The sequence below is a fragment of the Pleurodeles waltl genome, chromosome 8, assembly GCF_031143425.1.
Source record: "Pleurodeles waltl isolate 20211129_DDA chromosome 8, aPleWal1.hap1.20221129, whole genome shotgun sequence".
In the NCBI taxonomy this organism is placed as follows: Eukaryota; Metazoa; Chordata; class Amphibia; order Caudata; family Salamandridae; genus Pleurodeles; species Pleurodeles waltl.
Window position 1 is genome coordinate 1,414,567,857 of NC_090447.1, and position 21,629 is coordinate 1,414,589,485.

Here is a 21,629-nt window from a genome sequence, read left to right on the forward strand (position 1 = left end):
CACCCCTCAAAGTACAGTATATTTAATAATGGCAGCTCCGGGTATAACAAAAGATTTACCGTACGCCTTCTGGTCTTCAAGACCCATGTGCTGATGCATAAAATAATCAGATTTCATAAAATATATTTACCCAATCTCAGCATGCGAAGGCATTCAGCCTAGAAAGGTGTCACTCACACTGACACTTGGCGAAGAAAGACGTGGTTGCAGCAAAGACAAAATGAACGCCACTGCTGTAGTGTTAGGTCAGGGACAACATACTTACTGGTCCCACAAAATCAACCAGATCGATCAAAAAGCTTATGTTAAAAGGACCCTGATCTGAAAAAGGCAGTCACCTTATCACTGGTGGGAAGAGGTACATTCTCCTGGTGGTAAGTCACCTCCCTCTGCCGACACTCAGGGGATGTCGCTAGTGACACAATTATTCCTGGCAGTAAATGCATTACCACAGGCTTTCCCCATAATCAAAAATAAAATCGTTCAATTGCAATTGTAGTTAACTATGTGTTCTTCTGGTGGTACATTTTTACCACCATTGATAATGCATGAACACCAGCAGTAACAGGGAATTTAAATACAACAACCATTACTGCCGAGGAGAGTAGTAGAGATGGCAAATTAGTAAATTACCATTTCTTCTGAAATAGTGCCCCTGATATTTTGCAGTTCAGTGCATTATCCTGGCTGCTCCAGATTTAATAATAAGGTTCATTCCCATCATCACATGCATTCAAAAACGAACCCATGAAAGAGGCACAATGCCAGACATTGTGCTGTTGCCCCTTCCTACCTTCCTATTGTAGATCCAGGGGGACCAATTCACGACAGATTTTCAGAATATGTGCATAAAACAAATGTAATTGACAATCGTTTACATGGCGGTATGCTGGAAGGTTTGGCAAGAATTCCGCCTTCCTGAACATAGGCTGGGCACAATACTCAAACAATACACTGGAAGGCTGCGCCTTGTGAGTTTCATCTATCATATTCTGAAGCAGTCCAGAAATCTGTGCTATTCAAAGTATATATATTCACAGCTCTTTAAACAATTGCATCAATCTTCACTGAATGGTCCTTCACTGGATGTGTATACATGCTACCCTTATATACACCTTCTCCATGGAACGTTTTGAACATACAGCCACTCTCTGATGTTCACACTGATCAAAGGCTGCATCCTGGCTTCTATTACTTCTGCCTTTCTGAGGTGGCAAGATCACTGGATTACTCCCAGAAAAAGTTAGAAAGATTAAAGCTGCTACCTATTAGTTTCAAGTCCTTCTTCGGGACTGTTCCTCTCAATTAAAATATTGAACCACCTTAAAAAACATTGCGTTCACAACTACTTAGGTATATCGATTTCATCACAACCTTCACACCTGTAGGGATGCAAACTGTGCAGTGCGGATTCTGACCAGCGACAAATCCATATTCAAGTAGCAGCCGCTGGTTATCATGCGGTCCATAGCAAATGAAGACTTGCTCATATCTTCGATGGCTTGAGCGTGTTCTAATTTCATAGCATTTGCTTTCTGGATTGAAAGCAGCTTCCACCTAAAATGAACAATGAAAACATTTCTATCTGTGAAGGGACATATCAGAACTTTTAACGACGAAGTCTAATAGCATCAGGATAGCTACAGAACAATACACACAACTGCCCTTCTGCTTGGGTTTGGATGATGTGAACTATGTTAATGACCATGTATTTCATGCTTAGGGTTGAATGGAAGCAGAAAAAAAGAGCTGCAAAGACACAAATATCACACTTCTGGATACATTTTTCTGAGGTGATAAGAAAAAGAAACATGAGTGCAAAAGAAGTATAATTGACATAGCAGTTCATTCCAGGTTAGCAGGAATTACATTTCAGATGAATAAATAAATGAGACAATTTGAACTTCAACAGGAAGCAAATTAACTAATAAAAGTACAATTACTTGCCAACAATCCTCTGAACTCAAATGCATATTCAAATTGTCTGTGCAAATGGCTTAACAAAACCAAGGTTATAAATTCAACAGCCAAGATGGATATTACGACTATGTTGTATGACCATGGGAACTGGGAGCACACTTCCCAAAAACCCTGCCAATGGTAGCTGTCACTTGCAATCAAAATATTTGATTATATTCAGAATTTCCTAATCCTGATGTCAATAATCAGGATTCTGGAACATTTTTGACAGTAAGTTACATTTGCAATAGTGAAAAAAATCCACCAGGTGGATGGATTTTCCACTGTTGTAACTCAAGTAAACGTGTAGAAAAATAAATGTTCCCAGGGGATGGTCATGAAGTGATAGGGACACCGACAAAATGGGACCCTTATCAGATCTCCAAAAATCTACTCAACCAAGTGCTATGGCGAGTCATTTTTTTTATGGGTCGAGTTATTTTTGGAACTTATTCGCCCCTTCTGGCAAGTGGACAAAGAACAGGTGACAGAGGTCAAAAGTCAGTCGTCTTCTTGCAATGCAAATACTTTTCCTTGTGACTGTAGAGTTCCAGGAGTTTGTAAGGTGAACTGTCTGACGTGTGAAATGAAAGGCTGTGGGTATCAGGTCTTTCCTAACACACAGCACTTATATAACTAAGTCAACTTAACAAACATTTCAAGAAATATTTCAGTAGCTGTGAAAGACCATTTTTTGTACTTGTGTAATGAAAAACAAATATTTTAAGAGGATGAAAAAAAAGGTAACAATTTACTTGGTGATGTGCAAATGATAATGAAAATGTCACTTACCCAGTGTACATCTGTTCGTGGCATTAGTCGCTGCAGATTCTCATGCTGTGCATAGTCCGCCGTCTGGTGTTGGGTCGAAGTGTTACAAGTTGTTTTTCTTCGAAGAAGTCTTTTCGAGTCACGAGACCGAGGGACTCCTCCTCCTTGTTTCCATTGCGCATGGGCGTCGACTCCATCTTCGATTGTTTTCCCCGCAGAGGGTGAGGTTGGAGTTGTGTATGTTAGTAATAGTGCCCATGCAATGGAATGAATAAGTATGTACAAAACAAAGTTTAAGTAATATATTTACAAATGTACAAATGTTGAAGATTACTTCCAAACGGCTACAGGCTCCCGGGGAGGCGGGTGGGCGCATGTGAATCTGCAGCGACTAATGCCACGAACAGATGTACACTGGGTAAGTGACATTTTCAGTTCGGTGGCATGTGTAGCTGCAGATACACATGCTGTGCATAGACTAGTAAGCAGTTATCTCCCCAAAAGCGGTGGCTCAGCCTGTAGGAGTGGAAGTAGTTTGAAATAAAGTTCTTAGTACGGCTTGACCTACTGTGGCTTGTTGTGCGGATAGCACGTCTACACAGTAGTGCTTAGTAAATGTGTGAGGCGTAGACCATGTGGCTGCCTTACATATTTCGTTCACTGGAATATTTCCTAGGAAGGCCATGGTAGCGCCTTTCTTTCTGGTTGAGTGTGCCTTTGGTGTAATGGGCAGCTCTCTTTTTGCTTTAAGGTAGCAGGTTTGGATACACTTAACTATCCATCTGGCTATACCCTGTTTTGATATTGGGTTTCCTGTATGAGGTTTTTGAAATGCAATAAACAGTTGTTTTGTTTTCCTAATTAGTTTTGTTCTGTCAATGTAGTACATTAGTGCTTTTCTGATGTCTAATGTATATAGTGCCCTTTCAGCTACTGAGTCTGGCTGTGGAAAGAACACTGGTAGTTCTACTGTTTGATTTAAGTGGAACGGTGAAATAACTTTTGGTAAAAATTTAGGATTGGTTCTTAGAACTACCTTATTTTTGTGTATTTGAATAAAAGGTTCCTGTATAGTAAACGCTTGAATTTCGCTTACTCTTCTTAGAGATGTAATGGCAATGAGAAATGCAACCTTCCACGTTAAGAATTGCATTTCGCAAGAATGCATGGGTTCGAAAGGTGGACCCATGAGTCTTGTTAAGACGATGTTGAGGTTCCATGAAGGAACAGGTGGTGTTCTTGGTGGTATAATTCTTTTTAGGCCTTCCATAAACGCTTTAATGACAGGTATCCTAAATAGTGAAGTTGAATGGGTAATCTGCAGGTATGCAGAAATTGCTGCGAGGTGTATCTTTATGGAAGAGAAGGCCAGATTTGATTTCTGCAAATGTAGTAAGTATCCTACTACATCCTTTGGAGATGCATGTAATGGTTGAACTTGATTACTATGGCAGTAGCAAACAAATCTTTTCCATTTACTTGCATAGCAGTGTCTAGTGGATGGCCTTCTAGCCTGTTTTATGACCTCCATACATTCTTGGGTGAGGTTTAAATGTCCGAATTCTTGGATTTCAGGAGCCAGATTGCTAGATTCAGCGATGCTGGGTTTGGATGCCTGATCTGTTGTTTGTGTTGCGTTAGCAGATCTGGCCTGTTGGGTAGCTTGACATGGGGTACTACTGACAGGTCTAGTAGTGTTGTGTACCAGGGTTGTCTTGCCCATGTTGGTGCTATTAGTATGAGTTTGAGTTTGTTTTGACTCAATTTGTTTACTAGATATGGAAGGAGAGGGAGAGGGGGAAAAGCGTATGCAAATATCCCTGACCAATTCATCCATAGAGCATTGCCTTGAGACTGCCTGTGTGGGTACCTGGATGCGAAGTTTTGGCATTTTGCGTTCTCCTTTGTTGCAAATAGGTCTATTTGAGGTGTTCCCCAAATGTGGAAGTAAGTGTTTAGAATTTGGGGGTGAATCTCCCATTCGTGGACTTGTTGGTGATCTCGAGAGAGGTTGTCTGCTAGTTGATTCTGGATCCCTGGAATGAACTGTGCTATTAGGCGAATGTGGTTGTGAATCGCCCATTGCCATATCTTTTGTGCCAGGAGGCACAGCTGTGTCGAGTGTGTTCCCCCCTGTTTGTTTAGATAATACATTGTTGTTATGTTGTCTGTTTTGACAAGAATGTATTTGTGGGTTATGATGGGTTGAAATGCTTTCAACGCTAGGAATACTGCTAACAATTCGAGGTGTTTTATATGCAACTTCGTTTGATGTACGTCCCATTGTCCTTGGATGCTGTGTTGATTGAGGTGTGCTCCCCACCCTGTCATGGAAGTATCTGTTGTTATCACGTATTGTGGCACTGGGTCTTGGAAAGGCCGCCCTTTGTTTAAATTTATACTGTTCCACCATAGAAGCGAGATGTATGTTTGGCGGTCTATCAACACCAGATCTAGAAGGTGACCCTGTGCCTGTGACCATTGCGATGCTAGGCACTGTTGTAAGGGCCTCATGTGCAGTCTTGCGTTTGGGACAATGGCTATGCATGAAGACATCATGCCTAGGAGTTTTAATACCATCTTTGCATGTATTTTTTGTGTCGGATACATGGCTTGTATAACCTTGTAAAAATTTTGAACCCTTTGTGGACTTGGAGTGGCTATCCCCTTTGTTGTGTCGATTGTCGCTCCTAAGTATTGCTGTGTTTTGCACGGCAGAATGTGTGATTTTGCATAGTTGATGGAGAAACCGAGTTTGTATGACATACTCTGTGTGGTGTGAACACTTTGTTAGGGAGTTGGTTTTGATTAGCCAATCGTCTAGGTAGGGGAACACGTGTATTTGCTGCCTTCTGATATGTGCAGCTACTACTGCTAGGCATTTTGTAAATACTCTTGGTGCGGGTGTTATACCGAACGGCAACACTTTGAATTGGTAGTGTATTCCCTTGAATACGAACCTTAGGTATTTCCTGTGCGAGGGATGTATCGGTATGTGGAAATACGAGTCCTTTAGATCTAAGGTTGTCATATAGTCTTGTTGTTTTAGCAGTGGTAATACGTCTTGTAGCGTGACCATGTGAAAGTGTTCCGATTTGATGTAGATGTTTAGTGTTCTGAGATCTAAGATTGGTCTCAGTGTTTTGTCTTTTTTTGGTATTAGAAAGTACAGTGAGTAAACTCCTGTGTTCCTTTGTGTACGTGGTACAAGTTCTATTGCGTCCTTTTGCAGTAATGCCTGAACTTCTAATTCCAGAAGGTCTAAATGCTGTTTTGACATGTTTTGTGTTTTTGGTGGGACATTTGGAGGGATTTGGAGAAATTCTATGCAATAACCATGTTGGATAATTGCTAAGACCCAAGTGTCTGTTGTTATTTCCTCCCAAGCTTTGTAAAATTGGCTTAGTCTTCCCCCCACTGGTGTTGTGTGAAGGGGTTGAGTGACTTGTGAGTCACTGTTTGGTTGTAGGGGTTTTGGGACCTTGACATTTTCCCCGGTTTCTAGGGAATTGTCCCCCTCTGTACTGGCCCCAAAAGCCTCCCATTTGGTACTGTCCCTGGTAGGTAGACGGTGTTGATTGTGAGGTGCTGGCTTGTGTGGCTTGACCCCGAAACCCCCCTCTGAAGGGTGTTCTGCGAAATGTGCCAAAAGTGCCTCTGCCCTGCGGGGAATAGAGTGCGCCCATGGCCTTGGCTGTGTCAGTGTCCTTTTTCAATTTCTCAATTGCCGTGTCCACATCGGGTCCAAACAATTGTTGTTCGTTGAACGGCATATTGAGCACTGCCTGTTGTATCTCAGGTTTAAACCCGGATGTGCGCAACCATGCGTGCCGTCTTATGGTTACCGCGGTATTTATTGTTCTTGCAGCTGTATCCGCTGCATCCATAGAGGAGAGTATTTGGTTATTAGAGATATTTTGTCCCTCCTCAACTACTTGTTTTGCCCGTTTCTGTAATTCTTTGGGTAGATGCTCGATGAGATGCTGCATCTCATCCCAATGGGCTCCGTCATATCGCGCTAGGAGCGCCTGAGAGTTCGCGATGCGCCACTGGTTTGCAGCTTGTACAGCAACCCTTTTTCCAGCTGCGTCGAACTTGCGGCTCTCTTTGTCCGGAGGTGGGGCGTCGCCTGATGTGTGCGAGTTGGCTCTCTTGCGAGCTGCCCCTACTACAACTGAATCTGGTGGCAGTTGTGATGTGATAAAAGCAGGGTCTGTGGGCGGTGCTTTATATTTTTTCTCCACCCGTGGAGTTATCGCTCTGCTTTTGACAGGATCTTTAAAGATCTGTTTTGCATGCCTTAGCATTCCCGGGAGCATAGGCAGGCTTTGATAGGTGCTATGGGTGGAGGAGAGGGTGTTGAAAAGGAAGTCATCCTCAACAGGTTCTGAGTGTAACGACACGTTATGGAACTCTGCTGCCCTAGCTACCACCTGTGCATACGCTGTGCTGTCCTCGGGTGGTGAGGGCTTGGTAGGGTACGACTCGGGACTATTGTCTGATACTGGGGCGTCATATAGGTCCCAAGCGTCCTGGTCATCTTGGCTCATGGTGGTATGAGCTGGTGAACGTGACGGAGTTTGTGCCGGTGATGTATGAGTTACAGGTGGAGGAGAGGGTGGTGGAGTTACTATCTTCACCACTTTTGCTTGTGGTGTTTGTTCTTGTGTTTGGAACTCGAGTCTCCTTTTCCTCCTGATTGGGGGAAGAGTGCTGATCTTCCCTGTCCCACTCTGTATGAAGATCCGCTTCTGGGTGTGGTCTACGTCAGTGGATTGTAACTCTTCTTCAAATCTGTGTTTGCGCATTTGAGAGGACAGTGATTGTTCCTCTGAATACGAGCTGGCAGTCGGTTCGGTTGCAGGGCGTTTTGGCACCGAAACTGTGTCTTTGCTTGTTTTCGGCTCAGAGGAGAATTTTCTCTTTTTTGTAGTCGAGCTTTCTCGGCGTCGATCATCCTCGGTGTCGCTGTCTCTGCGTCGAGCAGCTTCGGTTCCGCTGTCTCGGCGTCGACCCTTTTCGGCAGCACTTTCTCGGTCCCGAGATTGCTGCGTGCCTGTGTCTCGACCCGAGTCGGACGATCTCGGCACCAGTTCGCCCTTTTTCGGTGCCGATGGACGGTCACCTATTTTATGGGTTGAGCCATGGCCTGTTGGCAGTGGCGTCCCCTGGGCCTTGTCTGTTTTCCCGTGTGGTGCTTGTTTCGACGTCTTACTCACGGTTTCTTCGACGTCGAACTCCTCCGAGTCCGATTCATGGATGGAGAAGGCTTCCTCTTCTTCTCCTTGTTCCTCGAACCCACGTTGTCCTGTCGGCGTGGACGCCATTTGCAACCTTCTGGCTCTTCGGTCACGGAGCGTCTTTCGGGACCGGAACGCACGACAGGCCTCACACGTCTCTTCCTTGTGCTCGGGCGACAGGCACAAGTTACAGACCAAATGTTGGTCTGTATATGGATATTTGCTGTGGCATTTAGGACAGAATCGGAACGGGGTCCGTTCCGTCGATGTTACACGCGGTCGGGCCGACCAGGCCCCGACGGGGGGTCGAAGTTACCCCGAAGGGCTACCGGAGCTCTTCACGATTCGGTGTCGATTCTATCTAACCCGATACCGAACGAAACAATACCGACGTAGTGTTCCGAAGTTTTGACTATCTTTCTGTCCCGAAACCCAGAGCGAAAAGGAACACGTCCGAACCCGATGGCGAAAAAAAAACAATCGAAGATGGAGTCGACGCCCATGCGCAATGGAAACAAGGAGGAGGAGTCCCTCGGTCTTGTGACTCGAAAAGACTTCTTCGAAGAAAAACAACTTGTAACACTCCGACCCAACACCAGACGGCGGACTATGCACAGCATGTCTATCTGCAGCTACACATGCCACCGAACATGTAGTTTCTGAAACCTCATTTTCACAGATTATTGTTAATACACTATATAGTTTTATCAGTAAAGCTGCACGTTAGTGGAACAGTTTTTGGACATTTCTTGGAAATTTACTGTCTGTAAATGACAGTGCGCTACCACATCATGCTTTAGTAATATACTTATTAAAAGTGAGTGTTTAAACATAAGCTGAGAAACACTCCTGCCCTGATGGCAAAGATATTAGTAAACTAAGGGGCAAGTCATGCATGGATCATGTGTACCCTATACGTGGGCTAGATTTATTATACATGGAGCAAAGGTTTAGTGTATTTAATCAAACAAAAGAGAACATTTTTACAGCAGAACTGCTGTGCTTGCATATTTGAAGGTGCACTCATATGTGAGTGTGAAGAAAAAGGCGACTGTGAAATACAATCTGAGACCCATTCCGGGTCAAGTACATTACAGTTAGGTAGAGTAGATTGTTCAAGCTACTCGACCTGCAGGTCTAGTAACATTTGCATGATTTTTCGAGGCCTGCTTTATGGATATTCAGTGCAATTCTTAATGCATGATTTTTCTCTTCAATAAACATAAATTTAGTTCCAAAATTGTTGGAGTAAGTGTACATTTAGATGGGAAAGTGGTCCAAACCCCTAGATGATTAAGAAGGAACAGAAAATGGATCTCTCCACATGAAAAACATATTTTCAAATTGGAGAACCAGACACCACAGTATTGTAGCTGCTTGTGACTCCCTTGCTAAACACTGCACACTAACGTACTTTCCACATAACAAGAATAGGTGAAAGGTATTGGCAATTAGAATTTATTTAGCATAGAGATGAGGACACATGTCAACAGCACATTAGAAACTGAGGGCTGACAGAATGACTCTAGGTGCAGAGACAAAGCGATTAACTTCAGAGAGCAGGAAGTGGCACAATAGGCAAACCACACTGGGCAAAGCTGCATATGAAGCAAGTTTGCTCTCGATATTACTACTAGCAATATAAGTATGATCAAGAGCCATGGACTAGTCCTGTACTAGTCCACAAGCACGCCATCGAGCTCTGGGACCTACTCACCACAACCTCTCCCGACATCACCTTCCTCACTAAGACATGGATGAACCCCTCACCGGAACCCGACATCGCCATAGCCATAGCCATCCCGGAGGGATATAAAATCACCCGAAGAGAGCATTTCAACAAACCAGGAGGAGGAATCGCCATAATACACAGAGATTCCATCAGGATTTCCACCAACACCAACTACACCCTGGACGCCGCAGAGCACCTTCACTTTCAGATACACATCAACGCCAACACCACCTTGAGAGGAACCCTTGTCTAGAGACCACCAGGACCCCGCCCCCCATTCTGTGACACCATCGCCGGCACTATCAGCTCCCACCCCCTCGCCTCCACAGACTACCTACTCCTCGGTGACCTAAACTTCAACCTAAAGAACAATAACGACTGCAACTCCACTGCCCTGCTGGACAACCTTGCAAACCTCGGCCTCAAGCAACTGGTCTCCTCACCCACCCACTCAGCTGGTCACACGCTTGACGCTATTCTCTCCTCCAGCAACCACATCGCCTTCACTCACACCACCGAACTCCATTGGACTGATCACGACTGCGTCCACTTCTCCTTCCTGAAGCCCACCACCAACAACATCCTGTCCCTCACTGCAAATGGAACAAGATCTCCAAGGAGCAACTGATCTCCAACCTCGCCCAAGCTCCACCACCCATTACCACGACCCCAACACCGCCACCCTCAACCTCACACGATGGCTCGACGTATGCGCCAACTCCCTCGCCCCTCTCAAAAAAAACAACAACACCCGCACCAACAAGACAGCTCCCTGGTTTCCCGCAGAACTTCAGACTTCCAAACGAGAATGCTGGAAAATTGAGAAAGCTTGGCGACAAGAACCATTAGCAAGCAACTTCTCCGCCCTCAAATCAGCCATGCGCAAAAACACCACCAGCTCATCCGGACCACTAAGCGTTCCTTCTACAAAGAACGCATAGACGACAACACACACAACAGCAAGGAACTTTTCACCATCATTAAATAACTCACCAAACCCAAATCCTGCACCACCGACCCTCCACACTCTCAAGACCTCTGTGACTGCCTCTCCAGCTACTTCCACCGCAAGATCGCAGACATACACGAAAGCTTCATATCATCGCCACCCACCACCACCGATGCAGCACCCTGTCGCACCATCTTGCTGAACACCTGGACCCCCACCAACGGCGAAGAAACCAGCAAAACCATGAGCTCCATCCACTCAGGCTCCCCAACAGATCCCTGCCCCCACCATGTCTTCAACAAGGCTAGCCAAATCATCGCTCTCCAGCTCCGGACCGTCATCAACAGTTCCTTCGAGACCGCAACCTTCCCAGATATTTGGAAACACACCGAAGTCAACGCCCTGCTCAAAAAACCCAAAGCAGACCCCAAAGACCTCACAAACTACCAACCTATCTCTCTACTCCCCTTCCCTGCGAAGGTCATAGAGAAGATAGTAAACAAACGACTGTCCCGCTTCCTGGAGGACAACAACATACTCGACGTCTCCCAGTCTGGATGCCGCAAAAACCACAGCACCGAGACAGCCCTCATTGCCTGCATGCACAGACGACATCAGGACCAGACTGGACAAGGGTGATACCGTCGCCCTCATCCTTCTAGACCTCTCCGCAGCATTCAACACCATATGCCACCAAACCCTTCGCACAGGCCTTTTCGACGCCGGAATTCGCCACAAAGCCCTGGACTGGCTCAACTCCTTCCTTTCCGAAAGAACCCAAAGTCTTAGCCTCCCCCCATTCTGGTCCAAAGCCACCAAGACCATTTGTAGGGTCCCCCAAGGATCCTCACTCAGCCCCACCCTCTTCAATATCTTCATGGCTCAGCTCGCCAGCATCTTCCGCCCACACGGCCTCAACATCATTTCATACGACGACGACACCCAGCTCATCCTCTCCCTCATGCTTCAACACCCTCTGCATGCTACGCAAGACCTTCAAATGGATCCCAATAGAAACCAGAAGAACGGTCACCCAAGCCCTCATCAGCAGCACAGGACAATGGCAACTACGCAGGGACCACAGCCAAGCTTCAGAGAAAGCTCCAGTGCATCCAGAACGCCGCCGCATGTCTCATCCTCAACCTCCCTCGCCACAAGCACATCTCCGCCCACCTCAGATCCCTACACTGGCTGCCCATTAACAAAAGGATAAATTTCAAAATCCTAATCCACGCACACAAAGCCCTCCATGACAACGGACCGGCCTGCCTCAATGAACAAATCAACTTCCACATCCCAATCCGCCAGCTCCGCTCCGCCGACCTCGCACCAGTCCCCAGCATCCAACGCACCACCTCCGGTGGCAGATCCGTCTCCTACCTTGCTGCCAAAACCTGGAACTCCCTCCCCACCAACCTATGCAAGACCCAGGACCTCCTAACTTTCAGAAAGCACCTCAAAACTTGTCTCTTCGAGCAATAACACCTCCCCCCCCACCCACAGCGCCTTGAGACCCTCTTGGGTGAGTAGCGCACTAAAGAAATTTGATTAATTGATATAATATATGAAAGGGCCTGTGGAATCTTGTTGTTAAGTGGAAGGCACAATTACAGACTAAAACAGCCACTTTACCCATCCACTAAGCACTAATCAGCGAAGCCTGTGAAGACATTACTGCTCCCTGAACTCAATACAGCACAGCCTGCCAAATAGTAACAGCCTCTGAGCACCAACGTCCTAATGTCAATGGTAAAAAGAGCGAATATTACAGAGTGTGCCTTGGAAAATAAGTTTTCTTGATGTCTCGTTAATGCAATCAATTAAAGGAGGACTGTAGCACAGTCTACTTTGACAGATTTCTGAATCCCTCTCACTATGTCTCTACACCTGTAATCAACCCCCCACCCCCTGCCCATCCAAGCCATTACATCTCAGATTGGATGACCTCATGTAACAGCTGACATAAAGAATTGAAGTGAGAACAAAAAAATATCAACATACTAAAAAGGGACCTGTGAATTAAGCAAAGCTGCCAGTAAACTACAATATGCCCAAATGATAACCACAGCTTACTCGTCATCAAGCATGGCATTGAAACACTTCCCACACAGGCTCAAAGCAAATAGGACACACTTCCAACCACATATCCAAGCACTGTAGCACCCTGTTCGTGTGGAAAAGCACTTTGGCGCCCCAAATACATTACAGTACATTGCTGCAGTTTTGAAATATAAGCTAGCTCAGAAAATGGATTTACCTGAATATAGATGTCTGTTGCTGGTTTGCAAAACATTACTCAAGCCTTGGTTCCACTTAAACTTGGGCAAGTAAAATATGAGCACATGTTGGGCAAATGCATGTTGAAACTATATGTCCAGCCTGAGTAATTGGTACCAACCTTTATAAGATTGTGTATTACATAGTGCTATAGGTGTAGGTTCAGTATTTTGTGCAGGCTTGTTTCACAACCATTTCAGCTTAATAATACAGAAGGGAATGTTATGGGCTTATTTTAGTGCTTCGCATGGGCGCTTCATTTGAGCTCAGAGTTTGAGGCCAATTCCCTCTCACCTACTTGCATTTCATTTTATTCCTTATATTATTTTAGGTAAGGCTTCATTTCAGTGGTGTTGTTTTATTACTTTTATCAGCTGCCCTTTCATGCAGAATTTGTTATTAGTTCTTTTGCATGACATTTCATCTTGTGCTCAGCCCAAGGCTGAACAAAGCTGTATATTATATTTTATTGAGTACTGCCAGTCCAAAGAGTACAATGTCTACCCATCACAGAAAATACATTTTATCACATCAGGGCAGTCCTCTGAACAACATGTTTCATTATTTTAAAAAAAAAAACAGACTGCCCCTAACCAGGTTAGAAGTGAAAATTCCAGCCAGCCATCCTATGTTGTACCATGTTGTTTCATTGTTGCTAGATGTGACCTCATTGCTCCAAACACCTGGGAGAACTACCAGCAGACCAAATAGCAACCCCCCCTGCTCATTATCCAGGTATGTATCTTCCTCGCAGAGATCATGTACGGGCAGATATAGGGCCAACCCTGCTATTCCTCTCATGTAGATATTTAGTAGTGCAGGTAGGGATTTCAGACTCACTAGTGTGACATAATGTTGGGACTTTTTATCTGCTTTGCATTTTTCATCACAATGATCATAGTGTTGTGCTTTATTTTCCTGATAAATGCAATTTGTGCCTCATTACGTAGAATGCAGTTGCTTCAATAAAAAATACTGAACCACATGCTTCTCTTTGTCTTCTGCATGTATGAGACTTATGTAACAGAGAAAGGAGTAAGATCTGTTCCACCACGACTTCCCTGAGAAGTCACAGAGTGTCGTGCCTCAGACTGCCACAAACCACCCTTACTTCTAGTTTTTGGCGAGGTGCTGCTCCCCAGCAGAAAGGGTTAGGCCGTGGCTGCGAGCCAGTGTAGGATACGACTCAGTCCCCCCCCCCAAGAGGTTGTGCTGCCACCCGAATCCATCAGTCTGATGCCCATGGCGAGATTCCTACGACAGAAACACATTACTTACCTTGTAACTATATGTAGCCTGGAGAGCCATACAGTCACATGCTTTGCACACTTTCCCCATCTGGGGTTAGTCGTGGATAATGGAAGTTGTTTAACTTCAAAGTAAAATGTTTGGTTTTGAGTTGAATCATGATCCATCCCTGAGATCCACAATACACCAGGACAAAGTCAACACTTTGACTGTTTCTTCCAAAACTGGGTTCAGATGTAAAAACACTGTCTGTAAGTGTGACGGCGCATCAAGTACTTTTTCTTAATAAACTAATACATCTTAACAAGGTGCATCTTTTAATTTGCAAAGGGTTTTCACAGACATTTATAAAACTGAAGACCTATGGGTGCTGCTTATTAACTAATCTATAAATAATAGTTTGCTTAATGACAGTGCAGCTAAGTCCACATCAAGAAGTCCACACTGGGATGTATAATATGGCAATAGTGATATAATCCCAACTTTACACACATGCTGGTGTTCTTCAACACATTTCATCCCTTCCAGCTTACAGTCAGCTATAATTTATGTAGTATTTACATGGATGGTCTTCTTGTTGTGATAGTTTTCTCACGAACGAAAGCAACTGCAACAATCACACTATTACTTCTGATAGGTGACCACATGCTTTCCCGTTTTTAGTCCTTGGGTTTGACAATGTAAGCATCAAACAAACCACTAGTTAAAAAGTATACGTAGAGTGGGCTTTGGGCCCGCCCCTTTCAATCATGGGCCATTCTCAAACAATATCTTTCAGCCACTGGCTTGAGACTTTGTCAATAATTTTGGCTAAGCTCAATGGAGTATGCATAACTAACTTAGTGCTACTGGCTGTACAGGTTTACCCTTCTGCTTCTAATCAAGTATTTGCTATAAACAGCATATAGGGCTATTTTGAAACTCCAACCCTCTCTGGCCACTCCTTTCGACTCCCTCCTAGGAGTCTCACTCTAATATGCACATTAAACCCAAACCAGTGCTTTGCCAATGCTTGTCAGGCATGGAATCCCTCTCCATCATAGAACCAGCCTTTCTATCCACCAAGACCAGACATCACAATACACCTACTTAAATCTAAAAAAAAAAACGAACTCACAATTTCAAGAACAGCTACTCTCTTCAGAAGGAATTTAGGAAGTCCAGAAAGCATCAAACTAGAAACAATCCTTCTTAAGAAATGCTCTTACATTCTTGAGATCTCTTATACCTGATTTGAGATTGTATCAACAGCAACATATTTCACTGGTAAAGGCACCTGATATTATTGCATATCCTCAAATATAAACTGAAGAAGACCACTTTGTGTACTAATAAATACATGATTTTTCAATACAGATTCTAGATGACAATAATCTATCTAAACATGCTAAAATGATAAGGATTTCATAACCAATGCTTACATATATGGCTTCATGAAAATCTTTATTACAGTGTGCAGTATAGCACATATAAAATCATTAGATATGCGGCATAATAAGTATATGTGAACATCGCCTCCGAACGTTTCTTGGGTTCAAAAGAATCCGCCAATTGTACAGTATTAAAACCTTTGAAGCGGTCTGCTCTTTGCTGAATAAAAACATAAGAAAGTAAAAAAGGTACAGAGTGTAGCGTTCTTACTTGAACTTTAGTGCTGTGGTTTAGCAGATCCAGGAATGGAGCTAGGGCATACGCGTCCAATTCTCTGGAAAAGCAGTGTCTCTGTGGATGCTTCATGTAAACCGTCCGAGTATTGACTGTGCACCATGCCCAACGCAGAGCTTCATAGGTTAAAATATTCTCCACATTCTCTTGAAACAAGGACTGCAGAGACGAGAAGAAGGAGGCTGCAGAAGAGTACAGTTCTTGGAGAGAGGTTATTTGTTCCTGGGCCTTTTCCCTCAGAGGCTCAGGAAGAAGACTCATAGTACAGTCTTCCCAAAAAACAGGACAGGTGTAGGACTTCGGCAAGACATCTAGGTAAGGCTTCCACTGAGACTCTTCTCCGGTGTATCTTTCAACCATTAGGAACGTACAAAGTGCAAGCAACGGGGATATTGGAGGCTTACATCTGCAGAACAGAATAGCAAGAGAAATACAATTAGATTAAATTGAAGACTACTGAACCATGCACACTTAAAACACTGAATTTAATAAAAACACACCTTAATTAATGTGCTTAATGCACACATGTACAGATTTTCTACATTCTCCTAGTGAGGGATAAAAAGTATTATTGGTTCTACAGGTCAATACTCACTAACTAATGCTGCCCAAATAGTTCTGTGTCAGTCTGCGGGCAAACAACTCTGAGCCCTGTGCTCTTCTTAGTCAGTGCTCCACCAGTTATGAATTTTCATTCTTATTCAACTTACCTCAGGTTTCTCGGCCTCGCTACAGAGATTTGTGTGTCGCTGGAGACACTCTTGGCATCTCTTGATTAGGCAAAGTTAGCCATCACTTGGGATCTTCAAATCACACCCAACTTCACCCTGGTGGTATATCGACCTACAGGACCCCAAGCTAATTCACCAAAATCCCCTCACTTTGTCACACCATTAGTCTTCAAATCCAGCACATACATTCTCATAGCAGTTAATAATTTCCATGTAGAGAACTGGACTGACCCCAAATCAGACACACTTATAGACAGCCTCAGAAACCTCGGGCTAACCCATCTCAGATCCCATACTGGACATATCTGCTCAAAGTAACGCAGTTGCATCATCCTGTTTTCACACCCTGAAGATACTCAAGATCATCTTAAAGTGGCTACCAAACAATACTAGGAAAATGGTCACCCAACCACTTATCACCAGCAAACTGGACTACGAGAACACCCTATATGCAGGAATAACCAACCAACTTGCATAAAGACTCCAGACCATCCAGAAAGCAGCAGTCTGACTAGTCCTCAATTTCCCATGCTGGGCCCACATCACAACTCACCTAAGTGAACCCCAGTGACTACTGATACATAAGCGTACACACTTCAAACTCCTCCCCCACACATATAAAGCCCTTCACAACACAGGCCCTGCCTGCAACTACACACCTCCTCCAGGCACCTCCATTCTGCCAGACTCTCACTAGCAAGCACCCCACACAAAACACAAACTGGAAGTCACGCTCTCTCATAATGTGCTCCTAAAACTTGGAACATCCTCTCACAACACATTGAAGCCTCCTCATCCCTTCTTGACTTCTGCTGAAGACATGGCTCTTTTAGTAAGTCCCCCCAGGCCAGCCTCACACTGCCACAGTGCCATGATACGCTCATGGGAGATAGCGTTCTGTAAAAACACAGGTAACATAACATAACATAACAGCTTCCTATAGTGCTTGCCTCTGGATACAGGTTTATATGTGATTTAAATAGAATACTTACCAGAGTATTCACACTACTCTGACTTTGGGGGAAGGAATACAAATTCAGTGTTACTCACTGCTTTTGAAGGCTAGTCCTAGGCAATCAACAGAAATGCTTCCAGGATAAGGTTTCTACTGGTCCTAGGGCTTAACATTTGGGTTCTGATTGGTAGATAGGACTAGGGTTCTGACGGGTTACTAGGGCTAAGGTTTCTATTGGACCTAGGGCTTAGGGTTGAGGTTATGATTGGTTGACAGGGCTAGGGTTCTGATCGGTTCCCAGGGCTAACGGTCGTATTGGACCAATGGCTTAGGGCTTGGTTTTTGACTGATTGACAGGGCTAGAGTTCAGATTGATTCCCAGAACTAGGTTTCTATTTACCAAGGGCTTAGGCTCGGATTGGTGGATACGGCTGTGGTTAGTTCCTATTGCTAGGGCCCCCGTTGCCTCTAGAGTTCTGCTCAGTTAGTGTTAGAGCTGGGGTTCTCACTGGGCCAAAGTCATCTGATCAATTGGGCTATTTAACACTTGGGTTCTAGGCTTTCAGGTAAAGGGTGACAGGTGATGGATGTTGCCTGTTTGGGGCTGGAAAGGGTATAGGGCCAGGAAATCTGCATCTCTACCATAAGAAGTTCAGGTATGTATTTCTACTTAAAACATTAACGACCAATACTCCCTAAAACTCCACTTATTCTACATCCCACTTCATATACAAACACTGGGGAACCTTAACTACTAAAAAATATCTATATTAAATTTCTAACTTTTCCAAGCAAAAACAATCACAACACCATCACAAAGAATACCAAAGTATACAAGTCATTGCCATAAAAAAAAGAAAAAAAGAAAAATCTAGGGAAGGCTTCAACATATGATCACAAGGTTCCCTGATCATACTGTCCCACCACAACACCCACAAATCACAGACATAGAATTTAAAACACCATGACCCACCACAAAAAGCTACCACACACACATGCATATCTCAAAGTCCACATTTCTCTAACTAAACAACTTCCTTTCCACTTCTAACTGCCACTAGTAGAATTCACCCCAAAATGAGCAACATCCATATACTCTGTCCCTCTCCATCCCCACCCATTTTCTACAGGACATAAAAAGAAACAAACCGACAACTAAAATGCCTACTCTTCAATGCAAGATTAACAAAAATAGCTTTAACATCTAAGACTTATTCTCAGAAACAACACCGGACCTCACCTTCCTTACAGAAACATGGCTCAGCGAAGATTCGGCACCTACATGCCATGAAGCCATCCCTCCTGATTTTCACTTCATTACAAAAATCATATTAGCACAATTGGAAAAAGCCAAGCTACCATCCAGGAAAACTACAAATATCATTGAAAATGTCATCATGGACGGCTGTGAATCCTTGATGATAAGACATCATCCAATTCAAAGTATTACCTATTTCTTCCTCTTGATATATTCATCAACATGCAGCAAATGCCAACTTTAAAGATATCCTACTTGAAAAAACAACTAACATCCATATTGACCTCCCAAACCTATACATTGGAGGAGTCCTCAACATATGGTTTAAAAAGAAGGATTTAAAAACAACCAAAGCCATCAAAATGAACCTTGAAGCCTTCAACGCACAACAAATTATTTCTGGCCCAACCCATTGTGCAGGACACACGTTTGATGTCATATTTGCACCCCTAGGACAAGCCACAGTTACCAGCAACTCCTCTGTAAGCTGGAGCGCCCAAAACATCATCACGTTCAAGATCCACACAGCTATCAATAACAACACTTTGATAAAGACAAATACCTCAAACAACAAATACACGTATAGACAATGGAAAAAATAGACATCCAGCAACTCAACACCCAGCCTAAAAAAAAACGATGGCCAAAAGACATACACACCTTCTACAACTGGATCTCCACAGCACTGGACACACAGATTCCAACAAAGGCTCCACCCAGAGTTGACCAGAAATTTATTAATTAATGACAACTGACAAGTGGTCCAATGAATTCAAGCATTTTTATCAACCATTTTTTGCTATTCAGGTTAGATACATATGTGGGTTTTGAACAGCTGTGCCACAGGAGTTTAAGAAGGATCTAATCTATGAGACATGTGCCTGGGATTGTGTTGCATTTCAGGAGGGCTCCAGCTCAGACTGGACTGGGACTGTCTATTTTTCAGGCGAGTCCAGGCCTGATTTGCTTGTGGTTAGTCCCTGTCTTTACTTGTGCAGATAAGCTAATTCGACAGAACAAAATGCACGCTCAGTAATACTAGTAGATCACTTTTAATCAAGTATTTGCACTCATACCTTTTCTACAAAGGAGATGTCTCATTAACATAAAGCCACAAAATGAATCAAATTGGGAAGAAAAGCCTGTATAAACAGAGCCCAATCCCTGATCCCAGTGAACATAAAAAGGTGTTAACATAAGACAACAGTGTGTTCATAGAGGACAGGAGGATAATATTCGGCACAAGCATCTAGGTTTCCAAATTTGAATTTGGTGTAGTGCTGTACAAAGGTCCCATCCCTTATCAAAGGCATATTAGGATATAGGGGGACATGCTACACCACCAGTCCAAAGATGAGAAAATTTTTTTTTTTACAAATTCTATCTTTACTTACTTTCTAATATAGTCACCCAAGTAACTTTCAAGTACAACTCCAGTGGTGAGCAGGCATCTCTCAGGCAAGGCAATAATCGGCTCTCCAGCCTTTGTAAAAAAAATAAAAAAAGGTGAGACTAGAAATGACATTTCTCCTCATTCCGAAGTATGTAAAACAGGCTGCATGAGCATGTTAATTGCCAATATTACAGATTCATTAATAGTGCCTTTATTATCATCACCCAACAGTTCCATTGTCAAGTTACAGCTGCCACAAGTCATCGGGTCATAAACATCTGGACACATCAGCCAAAAATAAGAGAACACAAGCTTCAAAAAAGCCAAGAGAGATGTATTCATGGCAATGAAAATAAATGTGCCCCAGTAACACAAAGTATTTACAGCAAATGTACTAATAAACACACATTCACTCTTTTTTTACAAAAGTTCAATGGTCAAATTCGAGTTTATAATTAGAGTATAGCAAACTTAACATGAGAAAAATACTTGTAATGCCACACACATTGTATGTAACGTATTTTAGGCAGAAAACACTTACAGGAGTGCCATGGTTTCTTTGATGTGATTTTACCATATTTAATAAATTCAATAACTTGCATCCTGTTTTGGTCTTTTGTTACAACAAGTACACATGGAAAAAAACATGACATGATCCACATATGCAGATGTGCAAAGTATGATATACTATTTCTAACCACTGCGGAGAAAGTGGTCAGGCATCACGGCTTACTCAAGGATTTACCACCTGCGAGCCATGGTCCCTTCCCACCCTCAACAATGGTCACAAATAGCATATAACACTCTGAACATGTGCATAAATATATAACACAGAGGCAGTCGCCACTACGCAGTTATAGTTAGGATTAGGTTACCATAGAAAACTATTTTTTTTGTTTGCTACTAACTTTGGCCCATCTGATCAATCTTCATGAACCCTCCCAAACAAAAGGTTCATCCACCTCTGCTTCTTCCTGGAATGTTTCGCGTGATCAATCAAGCAGGACCAGAGAAAGAGAGGGTCCCAAAATGTGTTTTCCCTATACAATTTCCCATAGGAAAATAAGACACAGCTACAGGCAAAACTCCTGAACGGAATCACACCAGTTTGGGCAGAAAGCTTGATCTTTACTGAGAAACCGTGCTTTTTGTCCTTTGGTATAAATTTGTTTAGTAGTTTTTGATAAAGTACGGTTCAAAATTCATAGATATCAAGGGCTAACTTGAACCCATAGGCTTTATGCTGGGTTGAGGGTGGGGGTCAGAGGAATGTTCCTCTAGGGCCCGGCCCAAAAATAAAAAATAAAAATTAGTAGTAGGTTGATAATCTTTTTTTTTTTTTATAAAGTGCGTCCCTTGCCTTTTTAAATTAGATTCCCCCTGGATGGGGTAGGGCCAGGGGTACGTCAGTGTATCATTATTGTAAGGACAGAGAGCAGAAGACTGTCCCA

The 21,629-nt window shown here is 43.5% G+C and overlaps 1 protein-coding gene across 6 annotated transcripts in view; it reads right to left on the reverse strand.

The window, feature by feature from the left end:
• SETD4 (SET domain containing 4) overlaps positions 1-21,629 on the reverse strand; it is a 111,897-nt gene that overhangs the window by 32,602 nt on the left and 57,666 nt on the right. For all 6 annotated transcript variants that reach the window (XM_069202513.1, XM_069202515.1, XM_069202510.1 and 3 more), the window contains 3 exons: positions 20,180-20,268; positions 15,818-16,247; positions 1,383-1,557 (listed from right to left, as the gene is read on the reverse strand). In XM_069202513.1, the coding sequence (XP_069058614.1) occupies positions 1,383-1,557; positions 15,818-16,247; positions 20,180-20,268 (694 nt within the window). The remainder of the gene's footprint in view (positions 1-1,382; positions 1,558-15,817; positions 16,248-20,179; positions 20,269-21,629) is intronic.